Genomic DNA, 23128 nt, shown 5'->3' with positions numbered 1-23128 from the left:
TTCCTTTTCTGGAGCGGATTTATTGCCCCACTGCCATGGAAGCTACAAGTCTTCATTGCTTCTCTCCCTCCCACCAATCCATTCACATCTTTCTTCTTCTCCACTCTCAACTCTTTTCTTTTCACAATGCTCTCTTTCTCTCCTTGCCCCCAAGAGGCAGTCTTTTGGCTTGTACATGTTTTACCTAAGTTGCAATCTCCGGATTTGAACTGCTGTCCTTTTGGGCCAGCAAGTTCAGCAGCTCAGCAGTTTAATCCACTGCGCCACCGGGGGCTCCTTACAAAACTTCAAATGCCAGAACCCTATAGGATGGGACTGTGACAGTTAAACTGGGGTGAAACCACTGTAATTGTGTAGTGTGGATACACTAGGGATAGAGCTGCAAAACACGGTAGAAACAAAAGTAATGGATAGGGATATAGGAATACTACAAGCCTGGTTTGAATGGCTACCAATAATTAGAAAAGGCAGAGCTCTTCAGGGGTTAAGTACCAAAAATAGGGGCCCTTTGTCTTGACCAGCGCTTTCAATCATATCTCTAGAACCATTTTGTGGTCTGCCACACAAATTCAGACCCTCTCACTGTGTGGAATGAATCATAGAATCATAGAATAGTTGAATTGGAAGAGACCTCATGGGCTATCCAGTCCAACCTCCAACAGATGGCCATCCAGCCTCTGCTGCTAATAATAATAATAATAATAATAATAATAATAATAATAATAATAATACTTATACCCCGCCCCATCTCCCCGAAGGGACTCGGGGCAGCTTCCATGGGGCCAAGCCCAGTCAACAACAATAAAATAACACCATAAAAGCCTCCAAAGGAGGAGCCTCCACCACAGTCTGGGGGAGAGAGTTCCACTGCTGAACAGCTCTCGCAGTGAGGAAGTTCTTCCTGATGTTCAGGTGGAATCTCCTTTCCTGTAGTTTAAAGCCATTGTTCTGCATCCTAGTCTCCAGAGCAGCAGAAAATTAGCTTGCTCCTTCCTCCCTATGACTTCCCTTCACTGCAGTATGCTTGCTTATATTAAGCCATGCTTACCATTCTTATGCCCATCTCCCTAGTTCAGAAAGATCCTTTTGGAGCTCTCCTTGCTCTCCTCTCTTTGTTTTCATCACACTGGATAATCAGGTCATCAGAGAATTTGGCCATCTCACGGCTCATTCTGAGCTCTAGATAATTTATGCACTTGTCCTTATGTAAATCTTGGAGGTGACCGAGGGATTATCGCTATTTATTCTCCAAGTTCTGCGAGTTTGTTGTTTCTTGACCACTGTTTACATGGTCAAGACACAGGGCCCCTATTTCTCCACTGAGATAATTGTCAGTTCATTCTTAGGACCTTATCAGATGGAGTATTAGATTCGGTATGCATTGTGGTGAATCCATGGAGTCCTGGTGGGGCGCGTGGAGAACCCATCACCCCATGCACCACATTGCCCAACACACCGCTTGCCCCATCCCATGGGGGCAGTGTCCCCTGCCTGGCTTCCCATATTGCTCCAAAGACAACATGTAATGGGCTCCATAGTGAAAGCAGTGTATGAAGGGCAAACCAGCCCATCTGATGAAGTCGTAACTCTCTGCTTCCTCTTCCTTTAACCCATTATCTAACCCAGGGGTCCCCAAACTTTTTAAGCAGAGGGCCGGTCCACAATCCTTCAGACTGTTGAGGGGCCGAATTATTATTTGGAAAAAAAATACAAACAAATTCCTGTGCATTCTGCACATGTCTTATTTGTAGTGCAACAACAACAACGAAAGAACAATACAAATACAATATTTAAAAATGAAAACAATTTTAACCAACATAAACCTATTAGGATTTCAATGGAAAGTGTGGGCCTGCTACTGGCCAATGAGATAGTCAAGTTAATTAGGATTGTTGTTGTTGTTGTTGTTGTTGTTGTGTGCCTTCAAGTCATGTCAGACTTTGGCCGAGCCTAAGTCTAAAATTAATTATTTATTTACTGCATTTATTTACTACATTTATATCCCACCCTTCTCACCTCGAAGGGGACTCAGAGCAGCTGTATATACATACAATATATTATATTATTAGCATAACACAATATTATATATTACTATATTAAACTATACCACTATACTATTATATAATATCTAATATATAATTAATATTATTATATGGTATTACTATTAGTATTATATTGTATAACATAAGATTATTATCAATATTATATGTATATACAATATATTATATTATTAACACTGATATAAAAATATTATATTATAAAACTGAGGGTGGGGGCCAGGTAAATGACCTTGGAGGGCCGCATCCGGCCCCCGGGCCTTAGTTTGGGGACCCCTGATCTAACCCATTATCACAGAGGCAGTTAATACTGTTTACTTGCAAAAGGCTTTTAAGAAATCGCCCTTTCACACTACACTGTTATATCACTATGATTTCACTTCAGCTGCCATGACAACATTCTATAGAATCCTGAGGTGTACAATTCATAGAAGGATATTTAGAATGATTAGAGAGCTTCTCTAGTGCCTCACTAAACTACAAATCCCAGGATTACATAAGATGCAGCCATATGAATTAAAAGTTGTGTTGTAGTACTACAGTTGTGTAGTTTGCAAGAGCTGATTGTCAAAAGCCTTCTGGGAGTCTAGGTAAATAGCAGCAGAAAATGAAGTTTCCTTTTTTTCCTAATACCTTTTTGAACTTTCTTGTCTTGGTAGCAGCTGCTATATTTTCTGTCTGGAAGATGAGAAACCTTTTGTCTGTCAGGTCAGGTGGGGAAGAAAAAAAAAAGCATTAAAAATCCACAAGACCAGAAACAACACCTCTAAACCTTTAAAGGGTTTAAAGGGCATTGAACTCTTTCTAGAATACTTAAAGAGTTTGAAAATACACTTGAAAGCTACCTTTTGATTTATTGTGGGTGACAGTGTGCCAAAAGAGACCTTTGATTCTGTCTGAAGTATCTCCTTCCGTTTTGAAAGTACTTAAACTTTAGTATTAGTATCAGGAATGAAGTGGGGGAGGGGACAAGACGAGAAACAGGGAGAGATGTCAGGTCTCTTTCATGAACTATATGTTAAATGCAAATGTGTGTGAGGTGGCCCAGGTAGGTTAATGAAAAGCACTTTAGAAGGCTGCCATTTTGGATGGAAGAGACCTGTAGGCACAGCTATTGCCTTCCATTTCTGGGGGACTGTGAATCTACGTTAGGCTTCTGAACTGTAATGGAGCAATCCAGGGTCCTAAACCCTGTCCTTAAACAAGCTCATCACTTTTGAGTAGCTCATTTAAAAATTCAGATTAAAATTTAAAGTGGATAGGTCATCCCATTTATACTACACCCACCAATGGAGAGACATGGAGCATCAGGGTGGGATTCAGCACTTTCCTCACTAGCCTCTTTCCCTTTCAAAATTACTCTACCTCAGTTAATTGTTGTTTGTAGTGATATCTAGATAGACATCCGCACACATAATAAAAGTGAAAATCCAGCCTCCACAAACAGGCTATAGTTCGCACCATCCTGGTGGTGGCACAGTGTATTAAAGCGCTGAGCTGCTGAACTTGCAGATCGAAAGGTCCCAGGTTCAAATCCCGGGAGCGGAATGAGCGGCCGCTGTTAGCCCCAGCTCCTGCCAACCTAGCAGTTCGAAAACATGCCAATGTGAGTAGATCAATAGGTACTGCTCTGGCGGGAAGGTAACGGCGCTCCATGCAGTCATGCTGGCCACATGACCTTGGAGGTGTCTACAGACAACGCCGGCTCTTCAGCTTAGAAATGGAGATGAGCACCAACCCCAAGAGTCAGACATGACTGGACTTAATGTCAGGTGAAAACCTTTTTCCCACCATCACTCTCTCCAAGGACACTGCAGGTTACAGTGTGCACATCGCAGTGTTCCTTTCTCTTTCTATTTGCATTTCTATTTCCTCCCACTGCCTCTCCCTTAACCATTTCCTATCCTTTCCTATGACACACAGCAAACAGAGGAATTGACCAGAAACTGAACATACTGGAGAGGTTTGGGGAGAATTCATCTTGATTTATAGGAGTTGTAGGGACTGGGATGTATAGTTTACCTGCGATCTATGGTCACTCTGAACTGCACCAATGATGGTCCTGGAACTAACTTGCCACACAGACCCAACATGGTCACATTTGCATACTAGCAGGGTTGACATACCTTGACATCCAGGAGTTAGAGTTCACCGTATTCAGAGAACACTGAACCCATCTGATGACAGATCTGGACTAAACTTGGCACCAAATTCAACATGGCCAACAGGGAATACTGGTGGACTTTGGGGGTGATTGACCTTTAACTCTGGGAGTTATAGTTCACTTATATTCCTTGAGCCCTCTGAACCCCACCAATGACGGATCTTCTAACATCAAAAAACAAACAAGGTCCTTTGCAAATAACCCAGGCCTTCAAGCTAGTGAATAATCAAAATGCATCTGAAAAAGAAAATGTATCTGAAGGGATAACATTGAACAGAAAAACAGCTATGGGAGAATGGGAAGAACATCCCACTACTACTCCTTTCCTGAAGTGTGATAGTTCCAAGGTTGCCACTAATGGGAAAAAGCAATAACAGCTGCATTACTACTAGCATTTACATCTCATTTGGCTGTAATAGGAAGTCAGTTTGAAAACAAGACGATTTTGCAATCCATGTACATATACATAGAATCCTAGGAAAGGTTCTCAGCCGTAATAAGCAAGGGTGCCTCAACGTATCAAGACAGCACATGGGGAAAATATCAAAATACCTACTGTACTGCAAAGCTGATTGTTGTTTCATTTCTGGGATTGTTTTGTGAAAAAAATAATTCAGACAAAAGACCCACATTTTTGAAAGAAAATGTTTCCTTGCGTTAACAATTGTGCATATGTACCAAAAAAACCCATCCCCAAATGTGAAAAATGATCAGAAACATAAAAATCTCTTATTATCTTGCACAGTGGGAGTGGGGAAGGTTTTGAATATTTTTGTTCTTGCACGCGAGAACAAAACAAACAATGCAGATGACGAAATCTATGAAATATAAAAAAGCTTTGCTTTCTTTACAAGGGAAACAGGAAACCCAGTTCCACTGGGGTGAGGAATCTTTTTGCTTTTGGCAGCAAAAGGGCCAGAGCAAAATGAACAAAAAGGCAAACCTTCTTCCCGCTGTCTTTTTCTGCCATGCCTTTTTTTCTTTGTCTCTCTCTACCTCTTTGAAAAAAATCCGTTCTCCCTCTTCATCCTCATTCAACGGGTTGCAAAGATTCCTTTACCAGACATTTGAAGTAACAATCTACTGAGAGGTTTTGAAATGGCATGGTTTCCCCCCTCCCCGGTTTGGTTGGAAAAAATAAGTCCTCCATCCGGCACCCAGGGTTCTTCCCACTTGGTCCTCAACCAGAATTTGACAGTAATGCATTACAGATAGCGGTGTTACCTCTAATATGTTCCTTTGGGGGTAAAGAAACATTGGCACAAGAAAAAAATGTACAGTCTTAATGGGGCTGAGTTCCTTTTTAGAGGACATTGCAATGAGTTGCAGAATGAGTTGCTTTTACAAAAAAATAACATCTCTCCCAACATAGCCCTTAATGTCAAGAATTGCCCCACCCACCAGTTATATACCTCAGCTGCTTTCTGACATTTGATGGAATAGACAGCTAGAAGATATTTCCTTGCAGCAAACAAATTGGAGAAGTTATTCTAACTGCCTGCTATTATTTTTTGTGCAAGGTTAGGTTTTTTCTTCTTTATGGCACCTCCTGCCTTCATTGGAAATACTTTCCCAGACCTTATGTGTTTGAATGGCATGAGATGGGTTATTTATGTGTGCTAACATAGATGAAAAGAAACACATGTGATTAGATTCCCTCGTCATGTAGATAAACTCAACCTGTATACAATAGAGTAGTTGCCTATGCATTTGAATGTAGACATGTGTAGAAGCATTTTAATCATAACAGATTTGGGCAACTTTGACATTTCAGATAGATTCGGGCTGTGTTCTCATTAACACTAGTAGCCACTAGCCCAGGCATGGGCAAACTTTTTTGCCTTGGGGCCACATTGTGGGACAAACTGAGAGGGCCGGGCCGGGAGGAAGGGTGGCCGAGCATGTGCTGGATGGGATGGGCCCAGGAGGGAGAAAGCCTGGGAGAGAGTGGGGCCCGGAGGAGGCAGGGCAGGGTTCGGGTCATCCTCAGGTTTTCTTCCTGGCATAAGGATGGGGCTGCTCACCTTGAGTAGATATGCTGGATTTTGTATCACAAAATCACAAGTCGAACACTTCCCAAGTGTCTAGGACTGTGTGATGTATTTTCAGATGATGCGCGCAGATCCCAGTAGGGTGGCCTTTTGCAGTTGGCAGATCGTAATTTTGTCAATATCTATTGTTTCCAAATACTGGGTGAGATCTTTTGGCATGGCACCCAATGTGCTGATCACCACCGGGACCACCTGCACTGGTTTCTGCCAGAGTCTTTGAAGTTCAATCTTGAGGTCCTGATAGCGGCTGAGTTTTTCCTGTTGTTTTTCACCAATGCAACTGTCACCTGGGATGGTGATATCAATGATCCAAACCTTTTTTCCCCCACAACTGTGATGTCTGGTGTGTTGTGTTCCAGAACTTTGTCAGTCTGGATTCTGAAGTCCCACAGTATCTTTGCGTGCTCATTTTCCAATACTTTTGCAGGTTTGTGATCCCACCAGTTCTTTACTGCTGGAAGGTGGTACTTGAGGCATATGTTCCAATGAATCATTTGGGCCACACAGTTGTGCCTCTGTTTGTAGTCTGTCTGTGTGATTTTCTTACAGCAGCTGAGGATATGATCAATGGTTTCATTGGTTTCCTTGCACAGTCTGCATTTTGTGTCATCAGCTGATTTTTCGATCTTGGCCTTAATTGCATTTGTTCTGATGGCTTGCTCCTGGGCAATATCATCATCATCATCATCATCATCATCATCATCATCATCATCATCATCATCCTTATGTCAGGAGGAAAACGAGACATGCAGCAACTGCCTCGATCTTCCTTCCTGATCCTTCTCCCCTGATCTTTAGGCTGTCCTCTCAGCATTATACCGGGAGGAGGGCAAGACAGGCGATGGCAACGAGCACTCAGAAGAGCTCTCAGCTACTGTGTGCCTTCCTCGGGCCCTCCTCCCAGCATTAGGATGGGACCACTCACACTGTCCTTATGCAGGAGAAGGGCGAGACATGCAGTGACTGAGACTGCTCCAGTGGGCTTTCAGCTGCGTGCCTTCCTTCACTGTCCTTATGCCACCACGTTCTTATGCTGAGAGGACAGGAAAAATGAGGAGGGCCTGAGGTAGGTGCCAAGGGGGCCACATCCGGCCCATGGGCCTTAGTTTGCCCATGCCTACACTAGCCAGTGTAATCTTAAAGGTGGGGGATTATTAGAGTTTCTGTCCAGAAGCCCACAGTTTTATCATCTCCTGCTTCAAAGAATATAATGTTGGAGCTTATCCTCAGTATAACTTGGCGTCCTTCTGTATAATCCTAGCATGGGGAAGTGCTCATGTGAACCATCCTACCACTTACTGCCATTGTTTTGCTGTATCCCCCTGCACAACTTTGGTGCTAGATAGGAAGTAATTCAAAGAATATGCAATACACAAAGCAGCCATAGTAGTGTTGCAACATGATGCCTCCATGAAATAATGATAGCATGTTTGATTCTTTTATTATTGAAAACCTCTCTGGGAAATCACTACTGAATTAATATTTCTTTTCAGTGGAAATACAGGAAGACAGGGGGAGGTCTTGTGCCTCAATTCCTAAGGGACTTACTTTGGAAAGTGGTACTGCTCCCCCATTATACCCATTAAAGCAGGTGCGGAGACAGTTAAGTGCATTCTCCCAGCAGCCTTCGATGCACCTGTATTGCTGCCAGCCCATTTGGCTTCCATTTGCTTTGGGTTCATATTATATTTATAATGTTTGTATTAAACTGGGGATATTTTTTGTCCTGTTTCCAGTGCTTTTCTTTCCCCCCTCTTTCTTTCCTGAATATTTTGTGGTGGGCGTGAAGAGTGCCTAGGAAATCCCAGAGCTGTCTCCATTTATGAATCTAATGAGAATATATAAAGTTAACGGCTACAGCAGAGCTTTCGAAAGTCACCTCATGAGATGCACTCTTGTAAAGCTTCTCTTGTGGCTGTGCTCAATAGAATGGATTAGCCTACTTTGCAGTAGAACGTTAAAGCAAAATATGCCCTCCATTTTGCCTACACATTTCTAGCTAAGAACTCCTTCGGAGAGAGAAAAAACATTTGGCAGATACCGAAATGTAGTCTCATTTTCTGTTAGAATGTTTTGGCAATTCATTGACATTTTCACTGGTTTCATGCATCTTCCCTTGCCCCTAATAATCATTTGCCTTGTCTGCACAATTAATTCACTTTAGAACAGTGCTAAGTATGTATCTGACCTGCATATCTCCATGGAATACTTCTGGAAATATAGTATAAATATGATGGTAATAATGCCACAAACGGATTATTGGTGTTATCTTCTTAATAAAAAGGAACATCGTGAAGATGGTCCCTGATTATAGCAAAGGGGAAATTCTATTCCTATTGCATTCATTCTTATTCATGAGTTGCACATGTTCAGGTGGTGTGCTTCAGGAATTATCCCACATCTGTATTGGAATAATATTTTCTGCCTTGCAGATGAAGATGGTGGGATGGTGGTGCAGAGGTACAGACTGTATAGGGATTCTCCCCATTGAAAGCAGGCTTCCTGCCAAAAGATCTTTGCACACTAAGATCTTGTGGGTTGTCACACGTGAGGGAAAGTGATTTATACCCAAATTCATATGCATTTTGAGACTTCTTTTTTAAAATAGGTGTATTTAAACCATGGAGCCCCTGGTGGTGCAGCAGGTTAAACCGAACTACTGAGCTGCTGAACTTTCTGTCTTGAAAGGTCAGCGGTTCGAATCCGGGGAGCAGGGTAAGCTCTCGCTGTTAGCCCCAGCTTATGCCAACCCAGCAGTTTGAAAACATGTAAATATGAGTAGATCAATAGGTACTGCTCCAGCAGGAAGGTAACGGCACTCCATGCAGTCATGCCAGCCACATGACCTTGGACGTGTCTACGGACAATGCCGGTTCTTCAGCTTAGAAATTGAGAGTCGGACATGGCTAGACTTAATGTCAGGGGAAAACCTTTACTTTTAACTTTATCCAAACCATTCTCATTATTGGATTGCTGTGAGTGTTTTGGGCTGTATGGCCATGTTGGTGAAGACAAAGCCTTCTTGGTGGTGTCTCCATGGCTCTAGAACTCCCTTTCTAAGAAGGCTGGAATAGCTCCCTCCTTGCTGTCTTTCCAGTTTTAATTCAGACAGGTTTTATGGGCTTTGAAAAGGCATAGTATTATTTGAAATTTAACTTTAACTCCTCTCTTATTTTTTTAAGTGCATGTGTTAAATTGTTTTAAGTATAGACAAAACCTTACACTGAGAGCTATATATCTATCATATGACAATGGCTCCATAGCTGTGTCTTCATATATTACCATCCAAAAAACTCACCTTATAAGTAGCACAGTCCCTTGCACCTTGTAAATTTTGATGCTTGCGTAGAGCAGGGAAAAGAATGGGGAGAAATCTAGCTATCTTCTTGGATGTACTGCAATAGGCATCAGAGATGTTTGGGTGTCCTTTGGATGTTTCTACAGCTGACATCCTTGAAGCTCATCCAGCTACAGAAAAATAGTTGGAAATTGCCATGTTTTTTGGGTGGGGGGTAACACTATTTACAAAGTGATTTGGGGGATTTTTGTTGTTTTGTGGCTTGAATATATCATATGTAATCATATTAATTTGAAAGCCAGTTTGAGTCCTAGTTTTGGGGAAAGGGCAGGGTATGAATAAAAATCGTCATTATTACTGTATAGACATACCTGGTATGTGACTGAGTAAAATGTATTTTTAATGATCTCGGAAAATGTAACAACCATGCTGATATTTCCCCAATTACTTGAATACTTGCATACCATGGGAAGGTGCGATATACCCTGGTTCCCTTTGAGTTATAGACAAGGAAAGGAGAACATTCTTCAGTATATTTAGGGGACTACGTAGGCTTTGTGTAGGATAGAAACAAGTTCTCGCCAAGTTATTTTTTTTAAAGGCAGTTATTTACATTTACAGGGCAAAAATGTGGATAGTAATAGGTATAATTCATTGGGTTGTTGTATGTCTTTCGGGCTGTGTGGCCATGTTCCAGAAGTATTCTCTCCTGACGTTTCGCCCACATCTATGGCAGGCATCCTCAGAGGTTGTGAGGTATGGATAAACTAAGTAAGGAAAGAAAAGAATATATATCTGTGTAGAGTCCAGGGTGTGGCAAGAGTCCTTTGTCACTGGGAAGCCAGCATTAATGTTTCAGTTTATCACCCTAATTAGCATTGGAAAGGTTTTGTCTCTTGCCTGGGGGCATCCTTTGTTCAGTCATTAGCTGCCCTCTGCCCTCAGAGTGTTGGTTCCCATCTACTGTTTTGATTTTAGAGGTTTTTTTTTAATACTGGTAGCCAGATTTTGTTCATTTTCATGGTTTCTTCCTTTCTGTTGAAGTTGTCCACATGCTTATGGATTTCAATGGCTTCTCTGTGTAGTCTGACATGATAGTTGTTGGAGTGGTCCAGCATTTCTGTGTTCTCAAATAATATCCTGTGTCCAGGCTGGTTCATCAAGTACTCTGCTATGGCTGATTTTTCTGGTTGAATTAGTCTGCAGTGCCTTTTATGTTCTTTGACTCTTGTTTGGGTGCTGCGTTTGGTGGTCCCTATGTATACTTGTCCACAGTTGCATGGTATCCGGTAGACTCATGCAGAGGAGAGAGGATCCCTCTTGTCCTTCACTGACTGTAGCATATGTTGGATTTTCTTTGTGGGTCTGTAGATTTTTGGATTTTTTGTGTGGGTATAATTTTTTGGCAAAAGCAACTATGATTTTCTTGCATTTAAAAGTAACTGAAATAGGTAATTTTTATATTTTCAAACACAACTCAATGTAAAGAAAACCCTGGCCTATGGTACAAACCACACCGAGGCCACAGTCATGTATAAATAAACATAATGAAAATTTGAAAAGGGGGTCAGGTTTCCACTTACTATGTGACAATCATATTGTAATATATTTATGCCTTAGTTATTGCAACAGGGAGTTGTTTACAAATCACTGCTTATTTTACCTAGCTACCTCCATGCAGACTTCTATTCCATTGTGCATGGGGCATTCCTCATATATGTGTATTTATTTATCGCGTCAGAGGTGAATTGAGAAAAGTCGCTTCTGGTGTGCGTGAATTGGCCGTCTTCAAAGACGTTGCCCAGGGGACCATCCTATGAGGGGCTTCTCTCATGTCCCTGTATGGGGAGCTAGAGCTAACAGACAGGAGCTCACCCCATCTTGCAAATTCGAACTGCCAGCCTTCAGGTCAACAGTCCAGCCAGCACAAGGGTTTAACCCATTGCGCCACCGCGGCTCCTGTATTGATGATCTGTGTATTTCATAATGAAGCATTGAGCCAAGCGAGATATCCGCCATGGTTAGGTTACAATAAAACAGAGACTTAACCAGAGAAAAGAAGGTACAGTCTGAATAATTGATGCACAGTTATTTTATATGCCTTCTGATATTTACAGAATCAGATGATGCTTTGTTTTCTTTCACTCCCCTTCACCCCATCGTGGGAGTAGCCAGCATATTTGTATTAAAGAGTCTCAGCACAATGCAGCCTTCAGAATTTGTACCAGATACAGATAACCCTTGCTGAGCATTGTACTGTTATTTGGTTTAAAAATATATTCATAAGGATTTGATTTTTTTTATAAAAAAGAGAAAAGCTTATATGGAATATTGAACTTGAGACCGTTTTTTATTTTATTAAGCCAAATCCACTTCTAACTTTAATAATTCATGCATTATTTCATAAATAAAAGACAAACAAGTGTTCGGGAGACTGAACTCTTTAAGAAAAAGAACTTTTTTCCCCGATTTCTTTTGTACAATAAAACCCCTCTTGGCAGGAATACACATTTTTTTATTTATGAAACAACACATGAATTATTAAACCTCGGAGCTCATCTGTACTTGGTCTAATGACATGAAGAATTATTTCTAGCTAAATCTGTGTGACTTACTCTGACACTTTAATACCTTCACAATTTGGTATAGTTTTATTTTTAAAAAACAAAATAGTGAAGATTTATGCAAGCCATTAATAAGCATTTAATTTGAAGATAACATTACTGATTTGAGTGTACTAATTCCATCAATGTGTTGACAGTTAGGGATGAACTGTAAATTACAATGGCAACATCTCTCATCTATAAAGAGCTCCCATTGATTGAGAGAGCTGGTGAGCTGCAAGGCATTTAGCAGTAAACCTGACTCATAAAACCATTACAATCAGTGTTGGTTTTCTTTTTATTGTACTGATCATGGTATATATAAAACTCTAAGTACAAAAGTATATATATGCCAAGGGCTGAGATAATTCTGATTATATAGTGATTCACAATGTGAACAGCAAGTTGGAAAGTTTCCAGTTCAAATTAATAGTCAAACAATTCAAAGTAATAGTCCTTCTATATCCAGGCCAAAACTGGAGCAAAGCTTTCAGTTCAGGGCACCAGATACAGATTTGTAAGATAAAGAAAAGCTGGACCTGTTTAGGAGAAGGGTAATAAGGATGATAAAAAATAAAGAGAACAAAACATACCAGGAAAGGATCTGGGCATGTTCAAAAAGTTGTATCACGAATAATACTTCCCAATGGAGGAAATATGATTGGAGCTATATAACACTTTTACATGCTAGGTTTAGCTAGTGATGCAGATTTATCTGGTTTCTCCTCCCCTTCATTTTGCTGTTCATGCATGCTTAGTAAGGGATTCTGGAAGCAGCTGCTATTCATCTTGCCTGTTGTAGCTAGGCACACATAGTTATGGGAAGAGAGAACTGAATTCTATGCTTTCCCATCTTGAGCTTTGTTTGTTGCATGCTTACTGCAGATATGCTGCTGCAACCTGACACCAAAGGTCTGTGTTTTTTTCATGTTTCCTTTACTACCCTCCCAATGCCAATTAAGAGTTTTATCAGATGGTCTTCGGGCTCCGTTTCCCTGCACTTGAGTCCCACGGGAATACCTCAGAGGCCATCAGATGTAGTAAGGGACTTCCGGTGGGACTCCGTGGTGCTCTGTTTCCAAGCACATGGAAATGGAGCTCAAAGACCTAGAGATCTAGGGTGGGCAGGTATAAAATATCCATATTTAAAGGATTTGAGCGGTCAGAAGCTTTGTTAACTAAAGTATGCCTGTATTTTAAATGACCAGATATGACCAATTAGATTTAGACCAAGATTTGTATATGCGGTATGACCCCCTCATCCACAAATTCAATATCCATGGTTTTATTTATTAACGCTCCAAAAATATTTCCCCTTGGAAATGTTTATGGGACCCTCTATGTACAATTCTATGATATCCTTCTACAATTCTATGATATCCTTCTAGCCTAAGTTTAGGCAAAATAGAGGCTTCATTATTATCCACAGTTTCAGGTATACACTGGAAGGGGGGGGGAGCTTGGAATGCTTCCCCATGTATATGTGGGTCCCACTGTAGTATTTTTCTCTAACATGTGATAGAAATAGTAACTATTGCACTACTATCCATTTCTGGATGAGGAAATGCATTGCTGAATCTAGAAATGAGAATCCTGTCCTAGCAACCCTCTTTTGCTTCAAGGAAGAAAGTCCTTATGTTCAGCTTAATTTCTTTGGTTAGTCAGTTTTAGAAGCTCCTGGAACCAAGAATAGAGAACCTCTTTTGCTTATCCCCTTCACTAGAACAGCCACAGTTGCTTTTACCATAAGCTCACATTGCACTAGCCTTCTGAATTCAGCAAGCATAAAGATCAAGTATTTCTGCAGAAGATGGGTTCCAGATTGCCAGGTCCATTGGCACTATCCTGGATCTACTTTTGTATCCATTTTATAGACTGAGTAAAGAATGGAAATATATTATCACAGGATGCTTCTTGTTCTCCAGAACTAGTAAAACAGTCACGCTAATACCCATTCTGGAACTGGTAATGCCAGAAAATATAGGAAATAGGCATCATTTGTTGTAGAAGGAAAGTGATCTATTTAAGAATAGAATTAATAAAACGAGTAGCTGTTGCCATGTAACATAACATACATTTTATTGATTAACCTACTGGTCTTATCAAAACATTTGATAAACACATTTAACACATACCACATACAACCCACATTACAGCCAAAGTTAAAATAAACAAGATGTTATCAAGACCCTGAACCAGATCAAATATCTGCATCACCCCTACAATTTACACCAATCAACTCCAAATATACAGTTCTCAGCTGAGATGCTTTAAATAGAAAAAAGCCGGTTTGTATGTTACCATGTGAATGTCAGGTGTGTTGGCAATGGCTATATATTTTTTTGCAAAATATGATAAGGATGTTGTAAAAGATAAGGGTGCTCTGCAGTCTTGTATTAGCCCTGCAGTCTTGTATTAGCCCTGATGCTATCTCTATATGTTACTGCTGCTATTTGGGGGAAGCAGTGTTGGCCATACACTGCCCTTACCCACAATGTTTGGAACCAGAGCCTTCTTATATTTCAGATTTTTGTTGTTGTGTGTGCGGGAAGCGGAATAGTGAATGATAGATGGTGGGAATGGGGGCTAGTTACACATCTGGCTGCCTGGCCAATCCATGTCATGATTTCCTTTTGTCCAGTTAATGGCGGGGCAGGTGTCCAGGAAATGGGACATGAGCATAGCATCATTTAGCCAGGCATCTGGAATTTCATAACATTCCCTAAGTCTGTAACAGCTTGAAGCATTTGGACTTTTCTCTCTCCTGATATCTGCTCCCCCCTCCTTTCCTTTCATTTGTCAAATTTCTGAATATGGTGGATGAACAGCTTCTTGAGAAAAACATGGATGTGTAACTAGATTCCTTTTCTTAAAGGCAGATATAGGTGGCAACAAAATGTTTTGATTTTTGGATTTTTTGGATTGCCAGGAAAAGGACACTCAATCTATATTCTGCTGCTCTGATAGTTTGAGGAGACCTGGATGATCACTAGAAAGGTGTAGAACTTTAGTCCTGGGATCCAGTCCTAGGTATACTATTGCCTGCCACTCCCAAATCTGCTCTAGGCATTTTCGGGACTGCTTTGAACAGAGTGGGATGTGGCTTGGATAATTGTAGGAAGCAGGGGTAAAGTGTGAAAAATCATCTCTTTCCCCATTTACATAAGCCATCATTGGAGCAAGTCCTCACATGAGTGGAAGGAAATAGTTTAATGCAATCCATAACGTGCAACACGATAGTGGAATCTGAAAGTTCCCCTTGGCAATTTTTCTCTCACTTGTTAACTATACGGTCATTTCTTGTAGCACGATGTTGCTAAATTCTGCATTTTCCCATCCTTGCTGTATATCAGCAAAGTGTTCTTGTAGCACCGTAAATAGTAAAAGAACAATGTTAGTAGCTTAGGCTTCCATAGATTAAAATTATTTTCTCAATCTAAGTAAGCAGAATAGTGAATATACACCATAGGATTAATGCAGTTTGATACTGCTTTAACTGCCATGGCTCAATGCTATGGCATTTTTGGCTCTGTAGTCTGGTGAAGGACTAGCACTCTTTAGAAGAAAGGCTTAATATTTTTGTAGAACTACAACTCATATGATTCCATAGCATTGAGCCATGTCAATGGTGTCAAACTGCATTAATTCTACACCGTAGATGCACCCTTTATCTACAAATGCTTATGTTACCGTGTTTCCCCGAAAATAAGACAGCGTCTTATATTAATTTTTGCTCCCAAAGATGTGCTAGGTCTTATTTTCAGGGGATGTCTTATTTTTCCATGAAGAAAATTTCACATTTATTGTTGAACAAAAAAAAGAACATTTATTATATACTGTACAGTAGTTGTCATCACAAACCAGCATAACCAGACAAATTGTGAATCCTATCAAGAATTTCTTATTACTACCAATATTTCCATGTACAATACTCTATGGTACATACATTTACTGATCCTGCATGCTCTGGTGTTCTGTTTGGTGGGTATGCTTCCAAACAGAAACTTTGCTAGGTCATACTTTCAGGGGAGGCCTTATATTTAGCAATTCAGCAAAACTTCTACTAGGTCTTATTTTTTGGGGATGTCTTATTTTAGGGGAAACAGGGTACTAACTTACTACTATTCTCTCAGTTATGTGCTACAGGAACCCTTTGCATACTGTGAGAGTTTGCACATTATTTGAGGATTCCATACATTTTATGACATTTTCATTTGTTCACAAACATTTTAAAACAAACTTTTACAAGACGTTGCCCAGATGTGAAACATCTTGCAGCAATTGACCATTTTTGAAGTAACACTTTGATAGGTCAACTCACCCTTTCTTTGTGAGCATGTGAAAAATGGCATGTATTCTTTATGTTCCTTGGGTTAGAATATGACATACAATGGAACTAGCTGGAATCCCATCTTGTCATTCCACCTTAAGAGACTGTAAATCAGGTCTCCAGAAGTTGTGACTCACTGGTAAATGCAACCCATTAATCATGCAGAATAGTCTGCTAGGAGTTTGATAAAGTTGTGTTAAAAATAGCCCTGTTTTGGAAGGGTAATGGAAGTGTTTCACACTAATTTTATTTCCCCAGAACAAATGCCTGCAAACTGTGGGCTAGATGTGCAATTGAACAAGGTGTTAGAGAATGGGTTGTACCACTTCAGGCGGAGGTGGAGGGGAATCTTCTTTCTGACTGTTCCCTTAGATGAAAAACCTCCTGCGGACAGAGGGAATTGATTTGGCTTGAGGCTGCCTCCCTGCATGTATTAATTCTGTGATCTTTTAAAAATACCTCCCATGCCTCTAATTAGTCAAAGGAAAAGCAGAGCCATTGCTGCAAGCTAGGTGTTAAATGTAGAGTTTGAGATTCAGAATGCAACAAGTAGAGATTCGGCTTCAAACTGCTTCTACCATACTTTAGCATCTTAAATCTAGCTCAGGATGAGGAAAGTGTCACTCTTAAAATGCCCTCAAATTTCCCCTATATTTTTTTTTTTTTGGGGGGGGGGGCGGACACATGGAACAATGTTGCTCCATTTTCCCCAGGCCATTACAGTGACTTGGAAAATGAATTCTAGGTAATTTCCTATTGAAAATAGAGAACCTACTGAGCCTAAGCCACATTCTCTATCTATCCCAATTTGATAGGGACAACCCTGATCCATCCTTGGTTGTCTTTTTCAGTTGCTTGAAAATTATCCGTCTGGTTTCTCATTTTTCCCTTTATCTTTAAACCGAGCTCAAAGTATAAAAGTACAGTAGAGTCTCACTTATCCAAGCTAAACGGGCCGGCAGAAGCTTGGATAAGCAAATATCTTGGATAATAAGGAGAGATTAAGGAAAAGCCTATTAAACATCAAATTAGGTTATGATTTTACAAATTAAGCACCAAAACATCATGTTTAACAACAAATTTGACAGAAAAAGTAGTTCAATATGCAGTAATGTTATGTTGTAATTACTGTATTTATGAATTTAGCATCAAAATATCACGATATATTGAAAACATTGACTACAAAAATGGCTTGGATAATCCAGAGGCTTGGATAAGCGAGGCTTGGATAAGTGAGACTCTACTGTAGCTTGTATTCCCTTAACTAGTTGGTGGCAGGAGAGGAAGGACAAGTATTGACTTCACTTTAACATTGTTTGGTCATATGGGTCCCTGTGAAATCTTGGAGAATATGCTAAAATGCCCCGGCAGTGCTGAAAATAAGGCAAGATTGCCCCCACACAGTGTCAGTAGGAGGATTAGTCCAGATTCCTCAAGAGGGGCAAAGTGGGTCCCAAGTTCTGGATGGTTGCCTACTCATGGTCTAGATCAGAGTATCTTAACCAGGGTTATCTAGAACCCTAGCGATGCTTCTACATTGCAGAATTAATGAAGGCTGATACCACTTTAAGTGCCATGACTCAGTGCTATAGAATCATGTGAGTTGTAGCTTGGTGAGCACTTTTTGGCATAGAAGGCTAAACACCTTGCAGAACTATAATTTCCATGATTCCATTACATTGAGCCAAGGCATTTAAAAAGTGTCAATTTACATTCATTCTATATATAGATGTACCCTAAGTTTCCACAAAACATCACCATGACTGAAATCACCATGTTGAGCTGTAGATATATTTTTTTATGCAGGGGTTCCCTGAGCCCTGAAAATTATTCCTAGCTTTCTGCATATTAATGAGGTTGGGATAGGCTGGTCCAGATTATACCTCACACTTTTTGTGTGACCTGTCACAAATATTTCTGCAATTGCATTTGCTACGAATAAGACAAGACAGGTATCTGTTAACAAGTGCGAAGTGAAGTGACCTGACTCATACTGGAAACGAAGAAAGCCCTGAAGCTAATACTGCAATTTACTGATAACTTTCCCATGACAACTCTTTTGGTATTTTACCTGTTGGCTATTGTGCCTAACAACAGGGACCAATCCAGACTGGCTAGACAGCTGCAGTGGGCTGTTCATTTGTGTACACCGAAAGCAATTGACTGTACAGATCCGTTTCATTTCTGTTTTTCTCAACTGTTGATTCTGATCACTGTAAAATCTGTTACCTAATTGTGGTAGAATGTCAGACTTAAAATCCTCAGAGGGAAAACCTGACAGTTTTATTTATGACCTTTGCTGAAATAATAAAATGCCAATAATGCACCTGTCCTTTTGATACACACATCAAAGCCGCACATGTTTCTCTAGTGCCAGGGGAACGTCTGCGTGGGAACTTAACCTCCTGATTGGCATTTTAAGATGGAGAAATGTAGCAGTATTATACCTGGCATCATTTCAGCCATCTGCTTTGACTGCTTACTTTTGCCCTCCTTGGCTGGACAGATGAATGAAAGTTCAGCTCAGGCTCCAATTTAGATACCCATGGCATTAAATAATTTAATCTCTAAATTAAACCTTCTGGCCATGCTTGTGCAGCTGATATAGAGGCATGTTTTTCCAAAGGGACTGATGGCCACAGCTCAGGGGAGGAATGCGTGGATGTCAAACAACAGGATGCACACACACACACACTGCAGGGGATATATTTATTTATTGATATATTTATTTATTGATTGACTGATTGCAGGACACACACACACATGTCCACATGGCAAAAGTTATTACTGAAGAAGAAAGGACAATCTACGACAGACTGGAGCGTTTTGCATTTACTGAGCCTACTCTCCTTTCTCTCCTGCCAAATTGAACACAAGCTAGTTTTGCATTTTGAACTCAGTTCGCAGAAATTTAAGCACAAATGGGGAAAATGGAAAAATTGGGACATTTTGAAAGTGGGATGGTAAAAGATGAATTGGAACTTTCCTAGCCAAATTTGGATAGTTGGAGAGAGTGGAGAAATGGATTATGCCTGATGGCAAAAACCCCTGGGACTGCATTGGGAGGAATACATGATAGGAGCAGTATTATGTGAAGAAAGCTACTTTGCTTGCTGATGTTAACTCATCTCAATTTCACTACAAAAAACCTTGTGTGAAAAGGACTTAGTTGCTGTCCAAGAGCCAAGGACAATCAGTACTTTGACTTAGAAGAAGCTGTAGGTCAAATCTACACTGCCATATAATGCAATTTTAGAATGCAATGGCTTTGAACAGTGCAGACTCATATAATCCAGTTCAATTAAGTTAATCTGTATTCTAAAATTGCATTATGTATCAGTGTAGATCCAGCTGTAGACATACGAATATTTGATAGAAAGGTATGGTAAAGGTTTTCCCCTGATGCTAGGTCCAGTCGTGACTGACTCTGGGGGTTGGTGCTCATCTCCATTTCTAAGCCGAAGAGCCAGCATTGTCCGTAGACACCTCCAAGGTCATGTGGCCGGCATGACTGCATGGAGCGCCGTTCCCGCTGGAGCGGTACCTATTGATCTACTCACATTTGCATGTTTTCAAACTGCTAGGTTGGCAGGAGCTGGGGCTAACAGTGGGCGCTTATTCCACTCCCGGGATTTGAACCTGGCACCTTTTGGTTCAAGTTCAGCAGCTCAGCGCTTTAACACACTGTGCCACCAGGAGCCCATTTGATAGAAAAGCAATGTATAAATCCTCATAATAAATTAATAATGTTTAAAACCTTGTCTTATTTGCAAAGCAAAAACATTTGTTCGGTATTTGGTTCATGTTATGAAAGCTACATACTGCCAGTGGCCATGTTAGGAGACGGCTGCCATGAGAGAGATGAGGTGGGGAACCAATGCTGAAAGGTCACTTACTCTCACCTTCCCTGCTTCCTATTTCTGTTTCCCTTTGTGCTGTATTGTAAGCAAAGCTTGCTTGTTTTTATTGATTCTGTGTAATCAGCTCTGGGAACATCTTTGGCAGAGGAGCAGAATAAAAAATGTTGTATATAAAATACAATTCTCACGGCGAAGAAGTTACAGCAAGGGTCATTAGACAACAGCCATATTTTCCCTTTATTGGCCCATCTCTTGGACAGTACAAAAGGAACAAGAAGTAGTACACACTCTAAAATACTATTTTCTTTTCCAGGGAAGACAGTCTACTCCATTTTGCTTAGAATGTTGCTTTTAATTTGTGAAAATGAACAGCATTTTGCAGTAGCTTTTATTTAGACTGATGCATTGGCCAGATACCTGGTCTAATCAGAGTATCAAGGAAGGTGAGAATTTGCCAAGAATTGGAAGAGACAATTGTGTATATGTGTAGATGACAGCTTAAGGTGGAGAAGTTTAGTGGGTGGTGAGCATTTGAGGTTTAGATGTTTGAGAACCTTCTCTGCCTGAAAGTTTATAATTTTGGAATGCCTTTCCCAAATGTTTAATTCACTTTTCTTTTGGTTAAAGGAACCTGCAGCCATGGTGGAATTGTGAACGTCAGTCAGCCGTACATGGTTCAGTTGAACTGGAGAGGATTTGGCTTCAAACAAGGTGGCTGGGGAAGGTATTCCTCTCCTCTTGCCCCTGGAAAGGAACTCTACTGGGTTGCTCCACTGACAAGTGCAAGATACATAGAATACTACAGGCTTCATGAGTCCTTCGATGATTTGTTGCTCTTCAAATATTCAAAGGAATACAGATATCAGTATGGTGATGGCAGTGGTGCTGTTGTTTACAACAATTTCATGTATTTTAATGTTTACAATTCCAGAGATATTGGTAAACTAGATCTAAATACAAACACCCTGGTGCTGAGGAGAGCTCTCCCAAATGCTGCTTTTAACAATCGGTTCTCATATGCTGGTGTTTCCTGGCAAGATCTGGATTTTGCTGTGGATGAGAATGGGTTGTGGGTTATTTATTCAACAGAAGCCAGCACAGGGAATATTGTGATCAGTAAAATTAATGAAACAAATCTTGAAGTGATTGATACATGGGAAACGAGACAGTACAGGCCTTCGGTGTCTAATGCCTTTATGGTCTGTGGGGTGCTATATGCCACGAGGATTGTTAATACTAGGAAAGAGGAAATTTTTTACACGTATGACACAAACACTCGAACAGAAGGGAGAGTAAGCATCATTATTGATAAAATGATGGAAACTATTCAGAGTGCTGACTATAGTCCTATAGATCGGAGACTGTATGTGTACAATGATGGATACCTTGTTCGACATGACCTCACTTTCCAGCCTATTATACCAGCATAGTTTTCTATATATGTTTACAAATAAACCAACACATCATGAGGAAAAGAAAAAGCAAAGATAAAATTCATTTTTATACTATTTTTTCAGTGTATGAGTATCACAGTGTCACTTTGTATGTGGAATTACTATTAATTGTGGAATGCTTGTTTCTATAGTCTGAATTTCTGAAGATTTTGGATAATGAGTGCTACTGGAGGGTTTCACTGCAAGGTCTTTCTGGAGATGAAGGCAACTATGTGGATTTTTATTTTGTTGTTTGTTATGTGCCTTTAAGATGATTCCAGATTAGTGCAACCCAATCATTAGATTTTTCTGTCAAGATTTATTCAAAAGAGATTTCTAGTAATGGAACAGAAACGTCAACATTGATTAAGTTAATTAATGATCAAGTGTAATAATAAATTTAGTAAACTTCTTACTCAGCATAACAATCAAATAATCAATGTTTTGCTTCACAATATGAATTGAATGTAAAATGTAATGATAAATTATATGATCATTGTGGAGAAAATAAATTTGCTTGTTGACAAACCAAAATGGCACACAGAGGATGGTTTTGAAAAATGGATCAATGAAAAAAGCAAACCAGGTATCTAGTAACAACTAGGAGCAATTACTAAGATTAACTAGAAAGGCAAATGGATAAAGCAAGGCAATTCAATTTGTGTAAGAGAGAGACTGAGGGTACATTTACACTGTGGAATGAATGCAGTTTGACATCCCATTGTCATGACTCAGAGCTGTACAATACTGGGAGATGTAGTTTGGGGAGGCACCAGTACTCTTTGACAGAGAAGACTAAAATTACAATTCCAATGATTCCATAGCACAGAGCCATAGCCATTAGAATGGTATCAAACTGCATTCATTCTACAGTCGAGGTGCCCCCTGAGAAGTCAAACTTAGATGACCATCAGATGATCTGTTGTTATCCTTGCTGTCTCTGATTTATGGCAATTTGCTTTGAACTGGTCCAATTTGCCTGGTATGTGGGAGGTCAGATGACGCATATGCAATAACAGCAAAATATAGAACTACAGTTCTGCCTCTGGTGGAAAATGATTCTCCACAAGTACCACCCCAAAATGTTGCTGGACAGCAAGAGGCCAAATAGGGCTAGTATTAGTAATTCTGTATGGACCCCAATATAGTAAGCTTCAAAGACATGCTGCAAAGTCACCATTCTAAGGATCAGGAGTGATAGAGAAGGGGGACCACAGATCTTATTCTAGGAATTCATAATTGGAGTCATCTGAAGTACAAGCACAGATGTCGTAGATGCTGTGTGTTTTCTTCAGGAGTTGCCATTCAAATTGAACTTACAGACTAGTCATT

At 40.3% G+C, this 23128-nt stretch overlaps 1 protein-coding gene across 1 annotated transcript in view; it reads left to right on the top strand.

Moving 5' to 3' along the window:
- Positions 1 to 22335, top strand: part of olfm4 (olfactomedin 4) — a 45070-nt gene extending 22735 nt beyond the window's left edge. Inside the window, exon 6 of the mRNA XM_003218641.4 lies at positions 20991 to 22335. Within this exon, the coding sequence (XP_003218689.2) occupies positions 20991 to 21793 (803 nt within the window). The 3' untranslated portion in view covers positions 21794 to 22335. The remainder of the gene's footprint in view (positions 1 to 20990) is intronic.
- The last annotated feature ends 793 nt before the right edge of the window (positions 22336 to 23128 follow it).

Source organism: Anolis carolinensis, chromosome 3 (genome assembly GCF_035594765.1).
Source record: "Anolis carolinensis isolate JA03-04 chromosome 3, rAnoCar3.1.pri, whole genome shotgun sequence".
In the NCBI taxonomy this organism is placed as follows: Eukaryota; Metazoa; Chordata; class Lepidosauria; order Squamata; family Dactyloidae; genus Anolis; species Anolis carolinensis.
Note: the sequence above shows the minus strand (reverse complement) of the source record. Positions and strands in the feature narration are given on the sequence as shown.